Source organism: Ammospiza nelsoni, chromosome 10 (assembly GCF_027579445.1).
Source record: "Ammospiza nelsoni isolate bAmmNel1 chromosome 10, bAmmNel1.pri, whole genome shotgun sequence".
NCBI lineage: Eukaryota > Metazoa > Chordata > Aves > Passeriformes > Passerellidae > Ammospiza > Ammospiza nelsoni.
This window is the reverse complement of record NC_080642.1, coordinates 22176517-22197306: the sequence shown is the minus strand read 5'-3', so window position 1 is coordinate 22197306 and position 20790 is coordinate 22176517. Positions and strand designations below refer to the sequence as shown.

The 20790-nt window shown below is 40.9% G+C and overlaps 1 protein-coding gene across 2 annotated transcripts in view; it reads left to right on the top strand.

The window, feature by feature from the left end:
* The window catches only part of CLSTN2 (calsyntenin 2), a 324024-nt gene that overhangs the window by 286240 nt on the left and 16994 nt on the right, over window positions 1-20790 (top strand). For both annotated transcript variants that reach the window (XM_059478862.1, XM_059478861.1), the window contains exons 9-11: window positions 4251-4413; window positions 15933-16099; window positions 20172-20320. In XM_059478862.1, the coding sequence (XP_059334845.1) occupies window positions 4251-4413; window positions 15933-16099; window positions 20172-20320 (479 nt within the window). The remainder of the gene's footprint in view (window positions 1-4250; window positions 4414-15932; window positions 16100-20171; window positions 20321-20790) is intronic.

The window sequence follows — 20790 nt, the reverse complement described above, 5'->3', positions numbered from 1 at the left end:
CAGCTCTTCCCTGAGCACTTGGGGAGCATTCTTGGTGTTGCAGCCAAGCAAGTGAAAGATCTCCATTCCAGGAGTGGCCCCACTGACCCAAGGGAGGCTCCGAGAGCTGGAAATTGCAGATTGTCCCAGGTGCCAGGCCTGGGCTGTTGGACAAAGCTGAAAAATGGGGCATTTTGCAGGCCACCTGTCGGGAGTTTAGTTCAAGCATGGCTTAAAGAAAAAGGCCATGAAGCCATGCAATTGAGAGAAAAGTAAAAGGTAGTTGCGAAGCAGTTCCAAAAGCAGTTCCCAGCCTGATTACTATAAACAATTAGACTCTCTCAGGCATCACTCTATAAACAATAAGGTTCTCAGACAGTCTTCCCATAACAAGTGTAACACCCTCTCTGGGAAAAGATGGCACCCTGGGAACAGATGTGGAAGTTTTGGGAACCTTTCATATCACAGTGGGAACACTGGTTTTGTTTTGTGTAAACAATTGTCGGTATTGTAAAACAAAAGGAGTGGTTAGAGTTTTCTCTGTTAGCCTATCGTAAACCTGGATTTTGGAATATGCATGAAGTTAATTAACACTGTTATTTAAAGTGACTGATCAATCAATAAATTGGAGTTCGATGCATTAAAGGATGGTCGTCTCCCCCTCACTTCAACAGCCACCAAAGTCTGGTTCTAAGCACCACATGCTTCTCAGACCAAGAAGTCTAGTTTCAGTCTTTTCCTGAGCATTCCAATATAAAGCACAAAAATCTGATGTTTTTCATTAGAAGATGCCAAGAGCCTAGGTCACATACTCCATAAGATTTATATGCAGGCTGTTTTCAGCTATTTCATAAAAATATATTCCGATGCAATGGCTTGTAATCAGCACTAGGACTTCAGGCTGTTTCATTCACTGTGATTTGATTAATACTTTTTTGAGGCAGGCTGGCATGATAGACTGATTAGACCAAGCCACCCAGCACTTTTGGAAATCCCAACTCACTCATCTGTGATTTTATCTCATTACGATAGCTGTATAAATTAGATTTTTAAAATAAATTTCCAACTTGACAGTATTAAAATTTCTTTATTTGCCAGTGTAGTATATTTTATAATTTTCTTTTCCTGCTTTCACTGCTTCACATTGCATTCCATTGCCACAGTGGAATACATGCAGGGAAAAAACTGGTTTCCTGTGTTAAGAAGACAAAGAAGGTGTCTGAAGTAACAGCATAACAAATTGCACACCACAATTATTTATTTCATTATTTTGTTGCTTGTGAAATGGCCAGCCATGAAGTATTACCTGCTGCTGAAGCACTGGGATGTATTCCAGAGTTTGGAAGTAATTTTTTGCTTCCCTGTAGAATATTTGATTTTACACTGGGGCCCAGTACAGATACTGAAAGATGGTTTAGAGGAATAGACATGTGTCTGTGTCCCTAAGCTGGATTGAAATTGGGTGACAATTAGGATGACCAACAAGTGGTGTTTAAATCTCAGGAACAACCAAGCTGAGACTGTAACTCTTATCCTTCAAAGCAACGCTTGATGTGTTTATGTGTTAAAATTTAAGGAAATGCAGGTCAGTGAGGGTTTGAGGACATCACCAAGCTGTCTGCACTTGCATTATCTCATGTTCCAGAATGTATAAGAAAAAATAAAAGCTACTGAGTACTTTGTGTGGACATCTACAGTTGGACACATCTGTGTTTTCTGTATTTTTCTTGGAAGCACTTGAGCGCAGTTGCAGGAGCCTTGAATTGTGGAATTTATGAAATGTTGTGTTTTCAGGAAGCATTTTCTTTGAAAAATCTAACTGCCTAATGGATTAATTAAAGTGGCTACACATTATTGTGCTCTTTATGGTGTAATGCCCCAAAATGTTTTGGTTTGGTCTGTCAAAGTGCCCTTGCTTGAGTTAAACATGAGGATTACTCACTCATTGGGGTGCACCTGGGGTGCACATGGTGCAGTTCAGGGTTGCAAAACAGGAACAGCGTGGAACAGTTCTCCACAAAGTACCAAGCATTCATCCTGCAGGTTTGGCCATGCAAGGTCTCTGAAAATGAGGTTTTGTTTTCTGTGAAATGTCAGCTGCATGAGGCTTTGATGGATGCATCAAATGCTGATGAGGTCAGGGGCTTGGCAAGCTGTTTTTCCTTGGAAGGCAGGGCTGCACAATACTGTTGGTGGTTGGAGTTTGTTCGATAACGTTTTCAGTCTTCCAATTTATTTACTTTCAATTTTGGTTTCAGTTCATTTAACCTTCAGAAAACATTTGTGCTGTCTGCTGCTTACAAAAGGAAGGCTCCCCCCAGCAGCCCCTTGCTGCATTTATCTCTTGCTGTGGAGCTACAATGTCTGCAGTAATAAATGTATCCATTTGAAATTGAAGTAATTAAGTTCTTGTTGAAATGTCTTCTGGAACAAAACATTAGCTTTTGCTTTCAAAGGGGAGATATTGCCCAGATAGCACTTCACCTGGCCAAGGACAAATGTTATGGTTAAACATCACTTTCTGCTTGCTTCTGTGAAACAGCAAGCATATCTGCATTCAAGCACTTCCATTTCTTAATGCACCAAAACAAGGATCTCCCCAGAACTGAAAGCACCGTCGTTGTAACTATTCTTTTGTTTTTAAAACAGCCCACTCATCCTACCAGTTTGCTGTGATTTATTCCTTTGAACTTTTAAATTGAAAGATACAACAGAAAAAAAAAAAAAAATTGGGCAGACATTTATATTTGCACACCAGACTTCTGTCTCTAGAGGCATGGATTCATCCAGCTGTACATTCATAAACTAAAGCTGGATTTGGCCATCCTGCAGTAATCCCTGGCTGTCCAGCTCAGAAATTCATATGTGACTTGACACTAATGTTGTCATCCTGAAAGTATGTTGTAACTGTGGCTGTTGCTTTTCAAAGCTGGTGGCTGTCAGGGAAATCATAAAGATCCTCATTTTCCCATCATCTGGGGAAAAGCTCAAGGCCAAAAGATGAAGGGTGGACAAGAGGTGAGTTCCCTGCCCAAATCTATAGATGGCTGGTCCCTCTGTGTTGCACAGGGCATGGCCCAGATCCTTTTAGTACTGTCAAGGTCCTGGCAGGTTGCACAGGACTTTCTAAGTACTGATGGGATAAGTTAATAATGGCAATCATCAGTCCAGTGACTAAGGGCTGTACATTTTCTTAATCTGAATCTAATAGGAATGCTCAGTAACTATGCCAGTACATCCTCTGTGTATCTTTCATGAAGTGTTCTGTTTTCAACACTAGATACAAGTATTAAGAAACTAATATTATTGTCTTGGTTTGAAAAGACAGATGTCTGCTAAGGAAGGCAGGAGCCTCCCCTGAAATGGAAAATGTAACTCCCTCTGAATATTTATAATTTTGAAATTAAGGGGCTCTCAGGCAAAGATATGGGAGTGGGAATAACAGTTCTTTATTAGGGAAAAAAAAAAAAGGCAGTAGTACAAAACTACCCTGCCAGAATCAGACCATGCTCTGCCCCCTTGTGTGCCAGGGAGGTGTCCCAGCCCCATGCCAGGGGGGCTCAGCCCTCCTGCAGTGCCGGCTGTGGCTCTGCTGCAGCAGGGATCCTGCACAAGGGGGGAGTTTTCCTCTGCAGCTCCAGGGCTGCTGCAGATGGGCCTGGGCTCCCTCTGGCCATGCAGGGCAGCAGAAAGCTGCTCCTCTGGCAGTGCAGGGGGCAAAGGCTGCTGTGCTGTGCCAGGCTCAGATTGGATCCAGGCAGGAATGCTTGGCTCCTCCCCTGGGCGGAGCATCTCCCCATGGGATGCTGGCATTGGATCAGCCCTGCAGGGACACTCAGTGGCCATGGACAGCAGAGATCTCCTGCAGGGAGGGTTGGCTGGGGGAGAGACAAAGAAAACTGCCCCAGGGACAGCAGAGAACTGCCCCAGCTCTAACCAATGGCAATAGAATACACACCCCCAGCCACATCTTGCATTTGTAACCTAAGATAATTATGTGTTAGGAAATATGAAAATATAGATGAAATACCAAATTGCCTGATTTTTCTATTTTCCTATCCATGTCTTGTTTCAGAGTGTGTTTTAAGAAGCCTCTATTTATTACATATATTTTGCCAAGAGTATTTATCAACATCATTAATATTGGAGACATAGAAATTACAGTAACATTATTTCCCATAACTGAAATTTGGAAACGCAATTTGAAAGCCACATGGGATATAACAATCAGCCACTGTAAGAGCTGACTAACACCTTGCTGTGTCTCCCAGATCTGTGACAAGGAGTGGCACTACTACGTGGTCAACGTGGAGTTCCCCGTGGTGACACTGTACATGGACGGGACGACGTACGAGCCGTACCTGGTGACCAACGACTGGCCCATCCACCCCTCCCACATCGCCATGCAGCTCACAGTGGGGGCCTGCTGGCAAGGTAAAATCACACCAGAAAACAGGCAACACTACCAGAAGTTCAGGCCAAGAAAGAATCTTGCCTGTCTTGCTGATTGTATAGGAAATAAACTGCTAAGAGATTAATGGCATAAAATCAGGTGTAAATCCAGAGTTGTTAATGAATCAAGTCCAAGGATAAAATGGACAGGACATTAACAGGCTTTGCATTTTCATCACCTGAAGAAGTATTGGATACAGTTTGTCTATTCAGTGTGAAAGATTGCCTTCTTTATCTTTTGTGCTCACTTCTTTTAATTGTTTCCCTTGTTCTTCCACCTTAAGTGAACTATCTAGGTACTAAAGAACTCCAGCTATCTCTTTTCAGTCCCTGCCTCAGATTTCTTTTACAACTCATGGCCCAGTCCTGGGCCCTTCACATTGGATGTATCTCACCAGCAATTCCAGGAATGTACTTGATTCACCCTGTTGTACACCAGAGGTAAAAGTGAGAGTAAAATAAATCCAGAAGTCCAAACCCCTGAGCCATATGGGCTTTTGCTCAAATATTATCTTTCTCTGTTTTCTACCCTTTATAATCCAATTCTTCTCATTCTCTTTACCTGATCCTTGCACCACTTTCTTTCTCTGTTCTCTGCCTTATACCTGAAGCGCTCCTTTTTCTCTGCTCTGTTTTTGTAAAGTTGTCTCCATTACCCTTCCATGTTGATTTTCTATTTACACTGTCTTTTTTCCACTTGAAGTATGAATTGAAGGAAACTATAATTAGGAAAAATGCTTTAACATTGATTGTGTCTCTTCCCCACTCTTTCATGTAGTCTCACTTTCTCCATTATCACCTTGTTTACCAATTTGATCTCTGCTTATTTGCAAAATTTGGACATCTTACTCATGGCAGGGCTGTTCAGTGTTAATAGTACTCGAAGCAAATTCAGCTGTTAGATTATGAGTGGGGTAAAGATCCAATCTCTACTTTGATGACAACATGCAGAATGAAGCTGCACTAACCTTAAAAACAAAATTTCATAAGTTGACAATATTGATAATTATTGGAGGTATGATGAGCTGGTTGGCATTGCACTAATCCCATATACTTGGAAAAGTATGGACTGTTTCTAGTCTAGCTGGTGTTTGCATGTGTTGATTTTTTTTTTTTGTTATGCAATATTGGTGCAGTATTTTTAGATCAAAGTTCCAGAGTTAGAAAATGCAAATGTAATTTGTAAATTTAGTTCTTTCCAGACACGAGCAAATGCCATAGGGGCTGTGAATAATCCTCAAATTGGGAAGAGAAGGAATTAAGGCAAAACTGCTCACATAGGCTCTCAATACATTCAGGCCAGGGACTATATTTCATATTTAAGCTGTTAAGAAATAAAAAGTGGATATTGTTTTAAAACATTTTTATTTTTGCCTGGGATAATTTGATGGTTTAATTAATAACCATTCAGGATAAGATTCTTCTTCCTTTTTGGTGGAATACCTAATTTAAACTACTGAAATCATATGTATAGCAGCCATTAGTATTTACTGTAATATTATGTTATTGCTCTTTTCATAGTGACAGAATTTGAGTTCCTCAAAAGTGGAAACAAATTTTCCACCTAATGAAAATGCTAAGATTTAGTAATGCAGTGTGCTGAAGATTCTGATAAACTATCATGGGTGAGGCAAGAAGATAAATTTCTAATGGTTATGCGAAAAAAGATTTCAAGATACTGCTTTTGACAAAGCTTATCATTTGGTACATTTGTTTTGATCACCTCAAACTATTCTACATGAATGGTGTGGAAAGTCACTTTGTTAATAAGATTCAGCACTGTATTTCAGTCTGTGAAATAGTAATTAATTAACATAGAAAATTTATTCTGTTCTAGTCAAATCTATTCTAGTCAAATCTATTATAGTCAAATCATTCTAGTCAAAACAATAATTTTCAAAGTTTGTATATTTCAAGAAAAAGGGGGTCAATGAAATAAATATTTTGTCTATAAATACTTTCTGTTAAACTGTTATTAAGTCTACTTAGGATTATACATTTTAGCAAGTAACAATAGTCTAAACCTCTACATTTTCACAACATTATAAAGCTGCTTTACAGCATTCTGTGGTTTATTTCAGTAAAATGTATGGTGATTTCGGTGTTATAAGCCGTTCAGGAGTCTCCGTGTTAAGAGGATATGAAGAATTTCCAGCTCTGGTTTGCTAAGACTATTTCCTTTCTTTTCATTAAAGCACTGGCAGAAAGGAACACTGGTGTAACCTCTTCCTTCAGAAAGGGCAAGGTCTTCTTTCCTGTCTTTACTAAACCACTTTACAGTTCTGAATTCACAGCATCCGTTTGTCAAAGTCAAATTATTTGAAAAACAGTCTCCACTCAGACAAGTAAATGAATCAGAAGAAATAACATTCCTTTTTTTCCCCCACACTGACTCTGATTTGCTGACAGCCCAAAGTCATTGAGGCTGTGGGGCAGCTGAAAGACTGGCAGGGAGCAGGAGGAGTGTATTTAGAGGACAGTGAAAAATCAAGAACAAAAATGGCCATTTACTTTGTTAGCACTGATAGGAAAATCTGCTACTGCTATGAGGGATTTACCCTCTTGTTGATGAAAATGTTCAGTTCTGGTCTGGAAACTGGGAATTGTTCTCTGCTGCTTCTTTAGGAGCCTGAGTGTCCTCTGGGATGTGACTGACTCTTTGAGCCCTGATCTTTCCATCTCTTACACTGCTCCTCATCCTGGGGCTCTGTAGCAAGCACCATGCCTGCACCTCCTCCTTTTCTTTCTCAAAGTTCTACCCTGAACGAATCTTGGACATGTAAAATTCTATTATTGCCTATTACTAATATTCCAATGCCTGAGTAACTGTTTTCTGACTTTTATGGGCTTGTTAATAGCTTCCATTATGAAAAGTTAGGTTGTTTTTTATTTCTACCTTCAGCTTCTCAAGTGAAATATAAGAGCAGTTTAAGATCAGTGCTGTTCTCCTGACCATAACATGGAAACAAACTGAATGTGCAATTCCTCAGGCTTATGTGACAAATTCAAACTTTAGCCTATGGTGTGCTCACTTGGTTTGTCTGTGGCATCAGCAAATCTCTCCTACATCTTTACCCTTTCCCTGGCAATGTAAAAATCTTGCCTGATTTGTTTGTTCCTGATTTTATGCAAAATTTCTTTAAATAATGTGAGTTGAGTGCTAGGGCTCTCCCAAAAGCAGGGAAAATTGGCCTTTTCCTGAAGGGCATATTCTTGGAGACTAGCAGGGAGTGAAGATGGTTGAAAAAGCAGAAATCCAGCCTTTAAAAGTGAGGGAAAAGACCCTTCCTAGGGTCTGTCAGGCACTGGGTTAAGTTTACTGCAGTCCAGGAAATGGCCCAATTACTTAAAACCAAGCCGGGGGAATGTTTCCCAGTTCGAATGACACTCTGCACATGAGGAAAGCTGCATGATTTGTTCTGGCATAGTCAATATGAACTTTACTAAAAATTAGGTATACTGTATGTTGCTGTGGCATAATTTTCCTTTTTTAATCTAAAACCCTTGGTTCTTTCTTCAAGGATCTTACTAAACAGAAGATCTAAGCAGATTTACTCATTGATTTAGGGTCCTTCACTCCTTGATTTAGGGTCAATGGTTAGCCTAGAGTGAATTCTTTTTTGTGCAGCTGATGTGCAGTACTGCTATACTTGAGTGGGGTGGTGTATTTGAGGGTAGGAGTTTAAGCATTATCTTTAGGCTAAAGTGTTGATGTTGGTTTGGTAACCACAGTAAAGGGCCAGCTTCCACGCATGGCAAATCCCATCTCATTCCTTAGCTGGGATTTCAGTGCTGTGAGGCCTGGGGAAAGGTAAGGCTGACCACAAAGCTGAGCAAAATGGGCTCCTAGTGAGGGCAGAAACAAACACCTGGAATTAGCCCTTTCTGTACCCTCATGAAGTTTGACAGCTTTCTCTGCAGGTACATATGGTTAATTCTATAACTTAACCTTCACATCTTTAAAATTTTGTTCACATCGCTGGTCTGGTGATGATTGTCAAGGGTGTGATTTTGATGGAGGTCAGGTTATTTAAGGCCAAAGTGCTTCTCTTTCTCTAATGGTGAAAGAAATTTTCAGGCAGAATTACTCTCTCAGCATATCTAAAGGACAAAATTGACTTGCTTGCACATCTGCCTCCCAGAGCAAAAGAGACAGCACAGAGAACAGGAGGGAGGTGGCCCTGTCTCTGAACTGCTTCTGCCCTGAATGGGCATCAAAGCAGACATGGTCCATTGGGACCTCCCCAAGGTTCTCATTACTACACTTTTTATTCTTTAGCATAAAATTACTTTAAGATTTGCCCGTTTACCTTAAGAGTTTCAAGATCTTTTCAAATAATAAAAAGGTGCAGCAAGGCAGGAGAGTCACCCATACTCTGTGGGAATAAAGGGCAGTAGATGATTTTTCCACGGGTCACTTAAAAAATCTGCATCACAGCAAGAATAGAATCAGAATTCATAATCTTCTGTTCTTATTCTCCCTTTTAGGTTTTAACATCCTATTTAATTCTCATGAGAAATGCAAACAAATTGTTAGTCTGTCCTGGAGCACATTTTACAAGAGCTCACCCCATGAAGTTCTCCTCTGAGTTCATTATTTCTGATTCAGTTTATCTGAGGACATAGCAAATGGACCCTTTTACAGAGTGACAAACTTCTTCCATTAAGCCAAGATTTATAGGTTCCCACTCTGATCCCTTTATTGCTATACATTCAGGGGCAAAAGCAGACAGAGCAAGGAAGCAAGTTTACGTGATTTGGTAGTCTGATAATTTTTGTAGCAGGGGCAGAAGACAGACTTCCTCATGGTTTCTCTGACAAGGTAAGTTCCTGAGTTCATACAAGGCATTTTGGGAGGCAAGGAGTTTGTGAATGGCTCTTAAAGCTCTGTCAGGAAAGAAGGGACACAAGTGAATTACTTGTCACAAGGTTATGCTGTAGCTTACCATGGCTGTAATTCACTGTTTCTATCAGTGCCACCCCTTCAGCAGTGCTGGAACTTCACAGTGTAATCCTGCTGGACACTGCATAGAGAAGGTATTTAAGAGAAGCCTGTCAACAGCTACTTTGTTATCACAGATACAGCAGAAGGCTATTGTAGGTCCTGTTTTCTAAGGAATTGCTGTTTTCTATTATGCTTTTCTTCTGTGTTCTCCTATAATTTTCCTCTTATCTTAACATATGCTGGAAAGATCAGGTTTTCTATGAAGCCCTTCTGTAGAATAACCTTATTATCCTCACATGCCAGCCCTCAGCTGACACAGAAATCATCCAGGGCAGTCAGAACTGACTAATGATTCAAGGCAAGAAGCACCAGAAGAGTTAAAATTTGGAGAGGGGTCAGAAAAAAGAGAGCCAATGTGGGCAGTGTAGCAGTACCCTGTGTGGGAACCCACAAAATCAGAGGGGTTTGGGAAAGCTGAAAATGGCAGGCCTCAGAGACAGCAGAACTGTGATTAGAGCTAAGCAGCAGCCATGAGATTGGTCAGCGGAAAATTTATTTCAAAAGTAGAAAAGCAAGGGCAAATAGAACAATGGGCTGTGTATTAACACTTGTCCAGAATAACTCCCTAAGCTGCAGAAAAGTTTATCTAGCAAGGTATTAGGAAGTTCGAAGCTTAATAATGGAGCTCTGTGCATTGTGTTTTAAGGCTTAGAAGCAGGCATTGTATTCGAAATAAGCAAGCATTGTTTAACCAAAGGAACATGTGCTTTTGGTGATTGGATGGAACTACTGTCAATGCCCTTTTGCTTTGTGTGATTGGTAAAAAAGCTTATAAAGTGAGTTGTAACATTAAGTTCTTGGTCTGCTGCCTGGGATGTGAGCTGCTGGCATCTTCCCATTGTCATAACCATGGAATGAGACTGATGCTGGAAAATAAAACAGCTCAAGGCACGTTCCACAGCCCCGTCCGGTTCCTGATTTGTACAGAGAACCCAGCCGGCGATACCCTGTATCACTCAACCTTGGACTTCCTCCAGAAATTAAGGTATTTAACAGATAAAGATTCCCCCAACTGTGCATCCAACACTGCTGGATCAGGCCAAGGGTGCTGCCAGGGCTTGCACAACCCTGAGACCTCAGAGGAGAGGTACAAGCACACCTGAATGCAAGAGCACCAGGACAGAGCTCAGCACAGTGAGATGCTGAGCATCTGTGTCTCAATGCTTCCATGGGCACAGCAGTGCTCTTGCTGCATTGCCCTTTGTGACCGTGTTCACAGGGGTCTGAGGATGAGGGAAGAGATGAGGATTTGACTCCATGTTTCAGAAGGCTTGATTTATTATTTTATGATATATATTACATTAAAACTATACTGAAAGAATAGAAGAAAGGATTTCCTCAGAAGGCTGGCTAAGAATAGAATAGAAAAGAATGATAACAAAGGTTTGTGGCTCGGCTCTGTGTCCAAGCCAGCTGACTGTGATTGGCCATTAATTAGAAACAACCTCATGAGACCAATCACAGATGCACCTGTTGCATTCCACAGCAGCAGATAATCATTGTTTACATTTTGTTCCTGAGGCCTCCCAGCTTCTCAGGAGGAAAAATCCCAAGGAAAGGATTTTCCATAAAAGATGTCTGCGACAGTCCTTCTCATCCAGAGAAAGATGGGGCAGATTTCACTGCACTTCAGAGACCTTTGCTGAGTTTCAGCTGTAATAGAAATGCAAACACACATGGAAGGTTTAGTTTAGGAGGGTGTTTTCTTGGAGAGCTGAATTTGCATTCAAATCTGTCATCCCAGATATATGCCCCATTTATAACTGAATTTCTGCAGGGAGAACTACTTACCAGCACAAAAATAATTTTTGGAGAATAGGGATATAGGTTTTTTTGAGCAACATTTATCTATTGGTCAAATTGTGAAAAATTGTATAGTATTTTTATTATCCTAAGAAAAATCATTGTCAATAGTGTAAGTTATACCCACTTTGGGTTTAAGGATGTATTGCAAAGACATCAGTTAGCATTTGGACGTGTAAGAGCAGGGAGCCCTTAGTATTCTCTGAACTTGGCCTACTTCAGATAAAGCTTTAAAGCCTAAAGCTGTTTGAGTGAATTGTTGGGTTATGATATCTACCCAGAGCAAGGCAGACTTAACATGGGTCATGTCTGATGACCAATTTATGATTAATTTTTATCTGAGTGATATAAAAAACCCCACTAAAACTTTTCTGTGCTGAGAAATGTCATGTCACTTATTGGGGCTACTCCTGAAATCTATGTTAAGTTTCATCCTGTTTTACAGCCAATCCCTGAACTGCTGTAGTAAAAAGATGGGATAAATTTGGAGGCTTGGACCTGAGGACTTCAGAGCCAGAATGTCTTGTGCCTGCTCCCAGATTAATTCAGTCTTTATGGTGGAACCCTAAATATTCAATTGTTCTTTAATTATCTAGCTCAGTATAACCAGAATCTAGAATATCTTCAAAAAATTGCATCTCAGTTGGAAATTCTCTTGACTTCACCATTTCCCATGAAAAGCTCATTGTGATTTGACTGCCTTGATAATTACTTGCTCATTATTAGGATAGGACAAAAAGCCTGCGAAATCTGTGAGCTCAATAAAGTCACTTGTTTTGACGTGCTGATTGTTCTTTGGAGATTGGTAAGGAAGGCAAACAGCACTTTACATCTGTGTAATCAAACCTACAACTGCAAAATTCAATGCTAATCAAATTCTGTCACACTTTATATCAACTCAATGCAAAATGAAAAACAAACGTGTCATGGAAACAAGCTCTGCTTCTTAAATGAACACATTTCAACCCCATGAATTCCAAACCCTGGGATTCTTCAGTTCCCCCTGGACTCCCCTATGCTATATCTAACAGATTTAATGTTATATCTAGCAGAACCTCTCTGTGTCTGCAGCAAGAGGTGATTGCCAGGTAACAGTTCTCAACCCCCCTAAATTGTTGTTCATCTGGCAGTCTTCAACTGTTTATAACAAAACATTTCTTTTCCTCCATGTGTGTAAGGAGTCATCCCCACTGAACTGCCCCTAAGACAGACAGACATCTGCAGCATACTCAGCTAAAATTAAGTAGGTTGGTCTTCTCCATTTGTTCTGGTGTGTTTGAAATTTCAGGGAGCAGCTGTAGCTATGTCTGTGCCTATTTATGTCCGTGCCAAGAACTGATATTGTAAAGTCTTGCTTTCACTGGCAGCGTGATCACTCCCCACTGAGGGGCCTGTGGGGTCTCCTGCATGTCCCTAGATAATTCCAGCAGCAAAAGAGATGAGAACCAGCACAGAAGAATCTCAGTTCAGAAAATAGTAATTATTTTAGCAAGTGAAAGCTATGGTGCATGCTACTTCGACAATGCCTAAGGGGTGAACGGTATTATAGTGAATAATAATGTATGTCACGGTTCTTCTGGATGCCTCCACAGTCTGCTGACACCACCTTCCTTTTACAAGGGTTGAATTAATGCCAAAAGCCACCATCCATCCTCCTGTATCTGCCAGACTTCAGAAGTGTTGGTGCATGCTGGGTCAGGTGTGAAAAGCAATGCACAATTTTATCAGCAGGATCTGAACAATCCTGTGGCCCTCACAACTGTGATGGCAACCACAACATTTACATTTAAGGAAGAGAAAAAATCAGTAGCTTCAAAAATTTTTCATGGAAGGAATTGTAGTAAGAATAGTTGATGACTAAACTATAGTGTAATTTCAGTATTTTTTGTGTTACAGACATTAACTTAATTCCCTGACAGCAGGGAAGGTTCTGTTTTCCTCACTTGGCTCTATCATTAATTAGCCTTAACCACTTAACCATCCTCCAAGAATTAGCATTCACAGCATATTAATTCATAGCAATCAATAAACACAGTGCTGAGTGAAACACAAGATACAACACAGTTGAGGACTAGGTTTTTGCTGTGTTTGATGAGTATTTCACATTTAAATACATTCACTGATCTGAGCCTGCCTCTTATTTTGCATCTCCTCAGAATTATTAAGACCTACTGGCAGACTTACTATAGGTTTCTAAATTTCAAAGCTCCAGGATTAGTGTTGGTATTTTAGCCTTGGAAATTGCTGTCTTCACAATTCTGTAGTGATATGAGAATGTGAAGCTTCAAGCAAAATGTAATTCCTTCTTCTTCTGTAATCTCTTAAATGATTTTGTCTCCTTTTTAAGGAGATGCTTGCTTCTTTTTTTTTTTTTTAATTCAGCATACCTTTTTCTGTCCAGTTATATTACTGCTGTATATGTACTTTTCAAGACAATGTAAGCAGATAAAAATAACAGCATTTTGGCTGAAAAGCCAATGTCCCCATAATGCACTATTGATTTACCAAATAATTAACAAATAATTCTCTTGGTAAGTATCAGAAAGGTTGAACTTTAGCTGTCATATATGTGAAAGTTTCTAGGAAATCTCAAATGTCAAAAAAATATCTCAAAATTCTGCCCAGAGGAAATTTCCTGTGTAATGGACAAATGAATGAGAGTGGACAAGAATAATTTCCCCTTGGGAACTTTTCTTTGGGGTAAGAAAAAAAGAGGCAGTTTGTGCTGTAATGTTAAAAAAAAAAAAAAAAAAAAAAAAAAAAAAAGAGAAAAGAAAAAGCAACAACAAAACAAGAAACAAAACCACAAAAAACCCAAACCAACCAACCAAACAAATAAAAAACCCCTTTCTACTTCTCTGAAGAAACAGCCTGCTTGGGCGCCCCTTTTCTGCCAGTAGACCAGTGCGTATTTTCTTCACTATATAAAATAGCTCGAGTCTTCCTCATAATGCTCATCCTGCAGAGACTGGAAGTGAGGCTTTTCAGGCTTTTAGGTAACAACAGCAGCCTAAAGAAAATCTGCCACTGCATCCCTATCCAATTCCAATCCACACACAAGTTAAAGTTCAAGTTTGAGCTATCTTGCCTGCCAAAACCAAGTTGTTTGATACTAAAGCTACAAACACTGTAGAGATGAGTTATCTACCAATTACAACACCTTATTATCCGCTGCTAATCCAATTAGTCTGCCTGGCTCCCTGCTCTGTGGCTTCCTTGGTCCTCCCAGGCTCGAGGCAGGCAGTAATTCACATGCACTGAGAGAGATAACACTGCAGGAAAGACAAGCTCTAAAAATTCTCCTAAAGGAGGATGAGTAAATCACTAACTGTCCCAAGAGTAATTGAGATGCCATGATCACTGGAGCAGGCAGTCTGTAATCATGTTTTATTGACAGCTCCTAAAGATCAGCCTTCCTTCGGAGCTGCCTGGAGTGGAACCAAACCGAGCGTGTCTGCAGGTGCAACACAGAGAGACAGGACCAGACCTGGCTCCAAATGATGCACCTGGGGTCAGGGACAGCACTCCCAGCCTCTCAGAGAGGGGCTGTGCACAGCTCCCTGCGCGCTGCAGGAATTGCCAGCGTGTCCTCAGACACAGCCCAGGGAGTGTGCCAGTTTGCACACACACAGCCACCACTCTCAGCTCATCTGGTGCTGTGTTCTTGGGAGGACAAAGGCAGAGGTAGCTGATCTTGTCACAGAACACTTGCAAATACTGCTTTTTTATAAATAAATATTGGACTTCAACATTTATTAAGTTAGTGTTTGAGTATTTGAGTAAGGTAATTTTTAAAAATCATCTGCTTCCTTGTATACATTTGGGACGCCCTGTTTCATCTCTGGGTTTGCTGTCTTCTTGGGTTGCTGTTGATATTTGCTGCCCCGAGATGTGCAGGATGTCTCTGCTTCGGCCCGCGCAACTGAAGAACGAGTCTGGACTCTTCACTTTTCAGTCTTGAGTTTGTTTATTAATTCTTATCCATAAAATTTTCTTTCTGCCCAGCTGAGATCTGCTCAGCAGGGCAGCCACAGGCACTCTGTGTTGTCCTTTTATACTAAAAACTACATATAACATATTTACACTTAATTCCCAATACCTATCACCTGTGTTAGACAGTGAGCTTCTACTCTAAACCAATCCCAAAGTGCCAACATCACTGCAGAAAATGGACAACAAGAAAGAAGGACTAGACATGCCCTGATTCCTCCATCTTGTCCCCATAATCCCCATACCAAAAATCCTAAAATCTACATTTTCACCCTGTGATCATTTTATTATTACACTGTTCAAACCTGTGTGGCTTTCAGGTCCTCATACAAAGCTGGTAACTTGCTCCAGGGGTCAAAATCAAATCCCCAGGTGTTCTGGGCTGTGTGCCAGGGTCTCTGAGCCCCCCTGGCATGGTCCTTGGCAACTCTGGACACCCAGAGGAATGCACTGAGCTCTGTCTCAGCTTTATAACCACCTGAACACAATCCTGGAAAATGAAGAATCTTAAAGACAGCTTGCTACCAGACACCACCCAAAAATCCACAAAGACATTCCACTGTACCACAGTAAATGGGATCTCAAACACACTTGGCTGAGATGGATAGAGATTCTTTAAACATGTTAAACCATAAAGTGATTTATTACATTTGCAGTTTGTGTGTTGGTACCAATAACCATTTTGCATCCTCTTTTTTTGCAGGAGGTGAAGTCACCAAGCCCAGGTTTGCTCAGTATTTCCATGGCAGCCTGGCCAGCCTGACAATACGGCCAGGGAAAATTGAGAGTCAGAAAGTGATTTCCTGCTTGCAGGCCTGCAAGGAAGGGCTCGATATTAATTCTCTTGAGAGTCTTGGCCAAGGAATAAAGGTGAGGGATGAACTGACATCATCTTTGATAAAAATTTAGATCTGATTTATGAAATGGAGAGCCCAAGGTAGAGTACACAGAGTGCAAATATACTCCCAGAAGCAATGTAATTTCCCATAAAATCATGCAAAAAAAAAAACAGAACAGTAAAAGAGCTGTGATACTGCAAAGAAAAATGTTTCCATTTTTGCAGAGCTAGATGATCAGAAAGTAAGAGTAAGGCACTGCTGATACTTCAGAGCCTGTATAAATTGCCAGGTTGTGTTTTCATGCTTATTTTGTTACTTATACAGAAACAGACATGATTCCAAAGATTTATTGAATTTTGATCTCAAGTAGTTTTAAAGCAGTGGAATACATAAGTCCTAATGCAACACCATTCTAAAAATCTGTGTGTTCAAAGAGGAAAACTTTACGGTACATGAAAAATGAACACAAAAAACTCTAAAGTCAAGAAATTAAATTTTTAGATTTGAATATAAGTCATTATCCATCTTCATTATGCATATGACTACTGGTAATGTAGAGCTTTTTCTAAGATTGGAGAAAAACAGACAGGGAAATCCTGTTTCAGTTGACCTAGTGGCTAGATGGGTTTGCATTCATTCAGATGATTCTGAAATTCTGTTCTTTGGATACACATGTAGGATGTTGGCTATCCTCACATAAGCTGCATTGTCAGTTTTCCTTTACTGACACCATTATTTGGTGGCAGTGTTCTTGTGCTCAGTGTAAATGAATTTGTGAAGCTGTTTCCTAGCACACAAATACCACTTCCAAAGGAGCTGAGCTTCCCTTCCAGCCCAGAAAGTTCCTTTGGGTGCAGACAATGCATCCTGAGGAACTGAACAGGGGTGTTTTGTTGTGGGGTTTTCAGAGGGAGGAGGATGCTGCTGTAACACTTCATCTGGAACGTGCAGTGGGAGTGCCATGGACAGCATTTTATTAGCCAAACCTTTCTGCTGTACAGACTTGACCTGAAATACACCCAAATAAATGCCTGTCGGGGTGATGATAGGTTGCAGTGGTGTAGTATAACTGACACATTTTGTGAAAACGAGTGTAAAAATGAAAATTGAAAGTGCAAAGGTAAGGAGGAATTTTGCTAGCTCTAACTTTTACATATGAGGAAAGACCCCAAAGAATTATTTTATCATCCTGCCAAGGACATCATTAAGAATTTCACGTTGCTGCTTCTCATAGCAATAGGACACAGGGGTCAGTTAAAGCTGTTTTTAAAAGGTAGTGCATACAAGGAGCAGGTAGAGATTTGTGGAACCCATGTGTGTTTGCCTAATAGTAAGTTCTGTGCTGGGATTTTCCGTTAATTAAAGTACTAGTATTGGTTTGGAAAGACAGGAGTCTGCCAAGGAAGGCAGGAGCCTCCCCTGAAATGGAGAATTTAAACCCTCCCAATTGCTATAGATTTTAAATTAAGGGGCTCTCAGGCAAAAATATGGGAGCAGAAAATAACAGTTCTTTAATAGGGAAAAGGAAAAAAAATAAAAGGATAAAATAAACAATGCAGTACACTAGAACAACACTGCCAGAGTCAGAACCCAACCTGACACCCTGTGGGTCAGGGTGTTGGTGGCAGTCCCATTGGAATTGTGGCTCAGCCCTCCTGCAGTGTCAGGGGTGGTTCTGCTGGAGCAGGGATCCTGTAGAGAAGGATGGATTCTTCCTCTGAAGATCCAGTGGAAGGAGAGGCAGCTGCTGTTCCTCTGGGGAATCCAGTGGAGCAGCCGTGCTGGTGTCTCAAAACCTCTGGATTATATCTGGGTAGCAATGCTTGGCTCCTCCCTCTGGGCTCACATCTCCCAATGGGATGCTGTAGTTCTTATCAGCCATGCAGTGACATTCAATAGCTGTTATCAGCAATGTTCCCTCCCAGGGAGGTGTGATTGTGGTCACTCAAAGAGAGAGATAAGGCAAACTGGCCACTTGACAAAGGTAATCTGCCATACAGATGGCAATGGAAAACAACTTGCGTTGCAATCATCAACAGTACTGTGCATTTAGTCCATGGTGCTTAAAAGCATAGTAATTCCTCCCCTGTTTTTGCCCTCTGAAACCTGAAAATATTTGAGTCACTCCTGTTTCATGGCATGGGAAAATCCCTGTCCTACCAACCACTGCTGCTCCAGCATCTGTAACTGGCTTCTTCACTGCACTGGCAGTACAGAGGGGAAAAGGAAGACAAGGGATTGTTTTCTGCCTTTTCCTGCTTTTGCAAACCTTTGAAACATCTTCATCTTCTGAAATACAGATATTGGGCTTTTTAAGTTACTGATGTTGCTCTTACTGCCTCAGCAAGCCAACAGTGAGAGCAACAGAAGGAGGCAAAAATGAAAGGAGCAAAGAGAGAGAGAGATTGTGGAAGGGTTTCTTTGGGGGGCTGACAGAAGGAAGCTCAGCTGAAAGCAGAACAGTTGCCTGACCTTGAAGAGAAAATGAGAGAGAAAGGTGTTGTGGTGTCAGACACAAACACACCTGATCCCAGGCAGGCATGTGCGACAGCTGCACAGACAGTGGGTTCTGTGGGGCTGTTTAGGTGGTGCTCTGCAGATTCAGAGTTGGCAGACTGATACTGGAAGGTGTTTTGGGCACTTTGCACCACGGAGATTCACGCTTCAACCACCTAAGAAAGAGCAGTGTAGCAGCATTTCTGAGACAATAGTGTTGGACTGGTTTTGGGCTGCAGCCTAATTTTCAGTATCTGTAACAGCTCTCTGAGCCACGTTCTAAACTGTTGCTATTTTTAGCTTTTTTAATGAGAAAGACAAAAATGGCTCAGACTGGGCCTTTCTCTGGTCCCTTTGGCAGCATTCCAGCTGTTTTGCAGCTGAGCTATTAACTGGCTAGCTAGAGTCTCCCTTTGCTAATTTTATTCTCTACTGTTGCTAGCTTAAAGAGAGGATAAAGAAGCGTATGCAGGCTGGGATTCATGTTAGCCCTCCTCTTTGTTAAAAAATACCCTTCAGTGTGTTGTGACCTTCCTGCACAAGCTTTAAACCCAGTCCTCCACGTTCTGTTTGACAAAGGACCTTCCACTTCCTCCTGTTCCTCACAGACTGTTTGATGTGTTTGGCTTTTTAACCTTTCTGGCTGTAAGGAAGTGTAGGCAGCCTCTGTCTGTATTTTAACAGAATCTTCATATAATCAATGCCCAGCTTTGGGGAAAGAAAGCCTTTCCAGGAGAGAAAAGTGCTGCTTTTGTCCTGTGCTGGCAACAGTAGGGTACAATGTCAAGTGGGTGACTCTGGTTTCCTCAGCAATGCAGATGGTTTACTGAACCAATTAGCAGATAAAACAGATAATTAGGATTAATTATGGTGCAGGTAAAAATCAGTCATTGGTTGTGTCACAACAGTGACAAAGTTTTTGGTCATCAAGACTGATGTGTGTTCAGTGCAATGCAGTACAGAAGGCTTGGGGCTACAAGAGCAGGCAGTGATTTTGCAGGGTTTGCTGGCCCAAGTGAGCAGCTCCATCTTAAATCAAGACACCCTTATTGATCATCAGGCAGGATGGAGAGTCCCCTTTAGTGTGTCTGACATTAATGAAGATGTAGGAGGCAAATGTTGTAACTGTTTTGTTCATTTGTGTTGAAATATATCTCAGAAAGGTAGCCCAGGATAAAACCACAACAGAAAGCAGCCAAAATATGCTTCTACATGCTAGGCTGGCTCAAAAGGCAATGCTTTTATATGGGGAATGTGTTTAAGCTAAAAAGATTACATAGAAATAATAATCATGGTGGTAAGTTAAGGTTTTGAACCTCTACAGAGTTCAAAAATAAATAGCATTGGAAATTGCTGCAGAAATTGTACCAGCAAGGTTGATAAGGCTGGGAAAAGAACAGCTAATCTGGATTAATTTTTTAGGTGACTGATACAAGTACATGTTATAGAGAACAACATGTGGATTCAGCCAATGATAGTTACGGAGATTTTTTTTTCTTAAATCATTAAAATTTTTACTTACATTTGTGCAACATTCCTTAAAAATATATATTATTTTGTACTCTGTACCTGGTCCCTTAAACACTAATTTTTTGTATTTCTCCTAGTATCACTTCAACCCTTCCCAGTCAGCCCTTGTCATGGAAGGAGATGACATTGAGAATATAAATCAAGCCCTCCAAAAGGTCTCATACATCAACTCCAGACAGTTTCCTACTGCAGGCGTGCGACGTCTCAAAGTCTCATCTAAAGTCCAGTAAGTTCTACTTCAGCTGAATTGAACAGATTAGGAGCATTTTTAATGAATTACTTTTCTCTTTGGCCATGTAAAAAGAATAATTTTAACTAAATTAAATTGATAAATCATACTACTTTGTTATTGAACTTTAAAGGATTAATTTAATTTACTTTTATGCCAAAACCACCATTTACATGGTGGATTACTCTTGATATTACCTTCTTAAGAAGCCTTTCTTGTTAGTATAACGTACTTGCATTCTCTTTATCATTTTGGGGCAGGGAAAGCAGGGCTTTGGAGGGAAAACAAGCAGAGTTCTAAGAGCTCTCAGGCAGCCCCACTGGAGCCAGCCCAGCCTCACATCCCAGGGCTGGCCCAGCTCCTGTGCCAGCGTGAAATGAGGCAGAGTTTGTCAGGAGATTCACTTCCTGCACACTGCTGATTCAGGTGAAAATAGAAGTACAGGCACCTCTTGTTCACTGCAAATA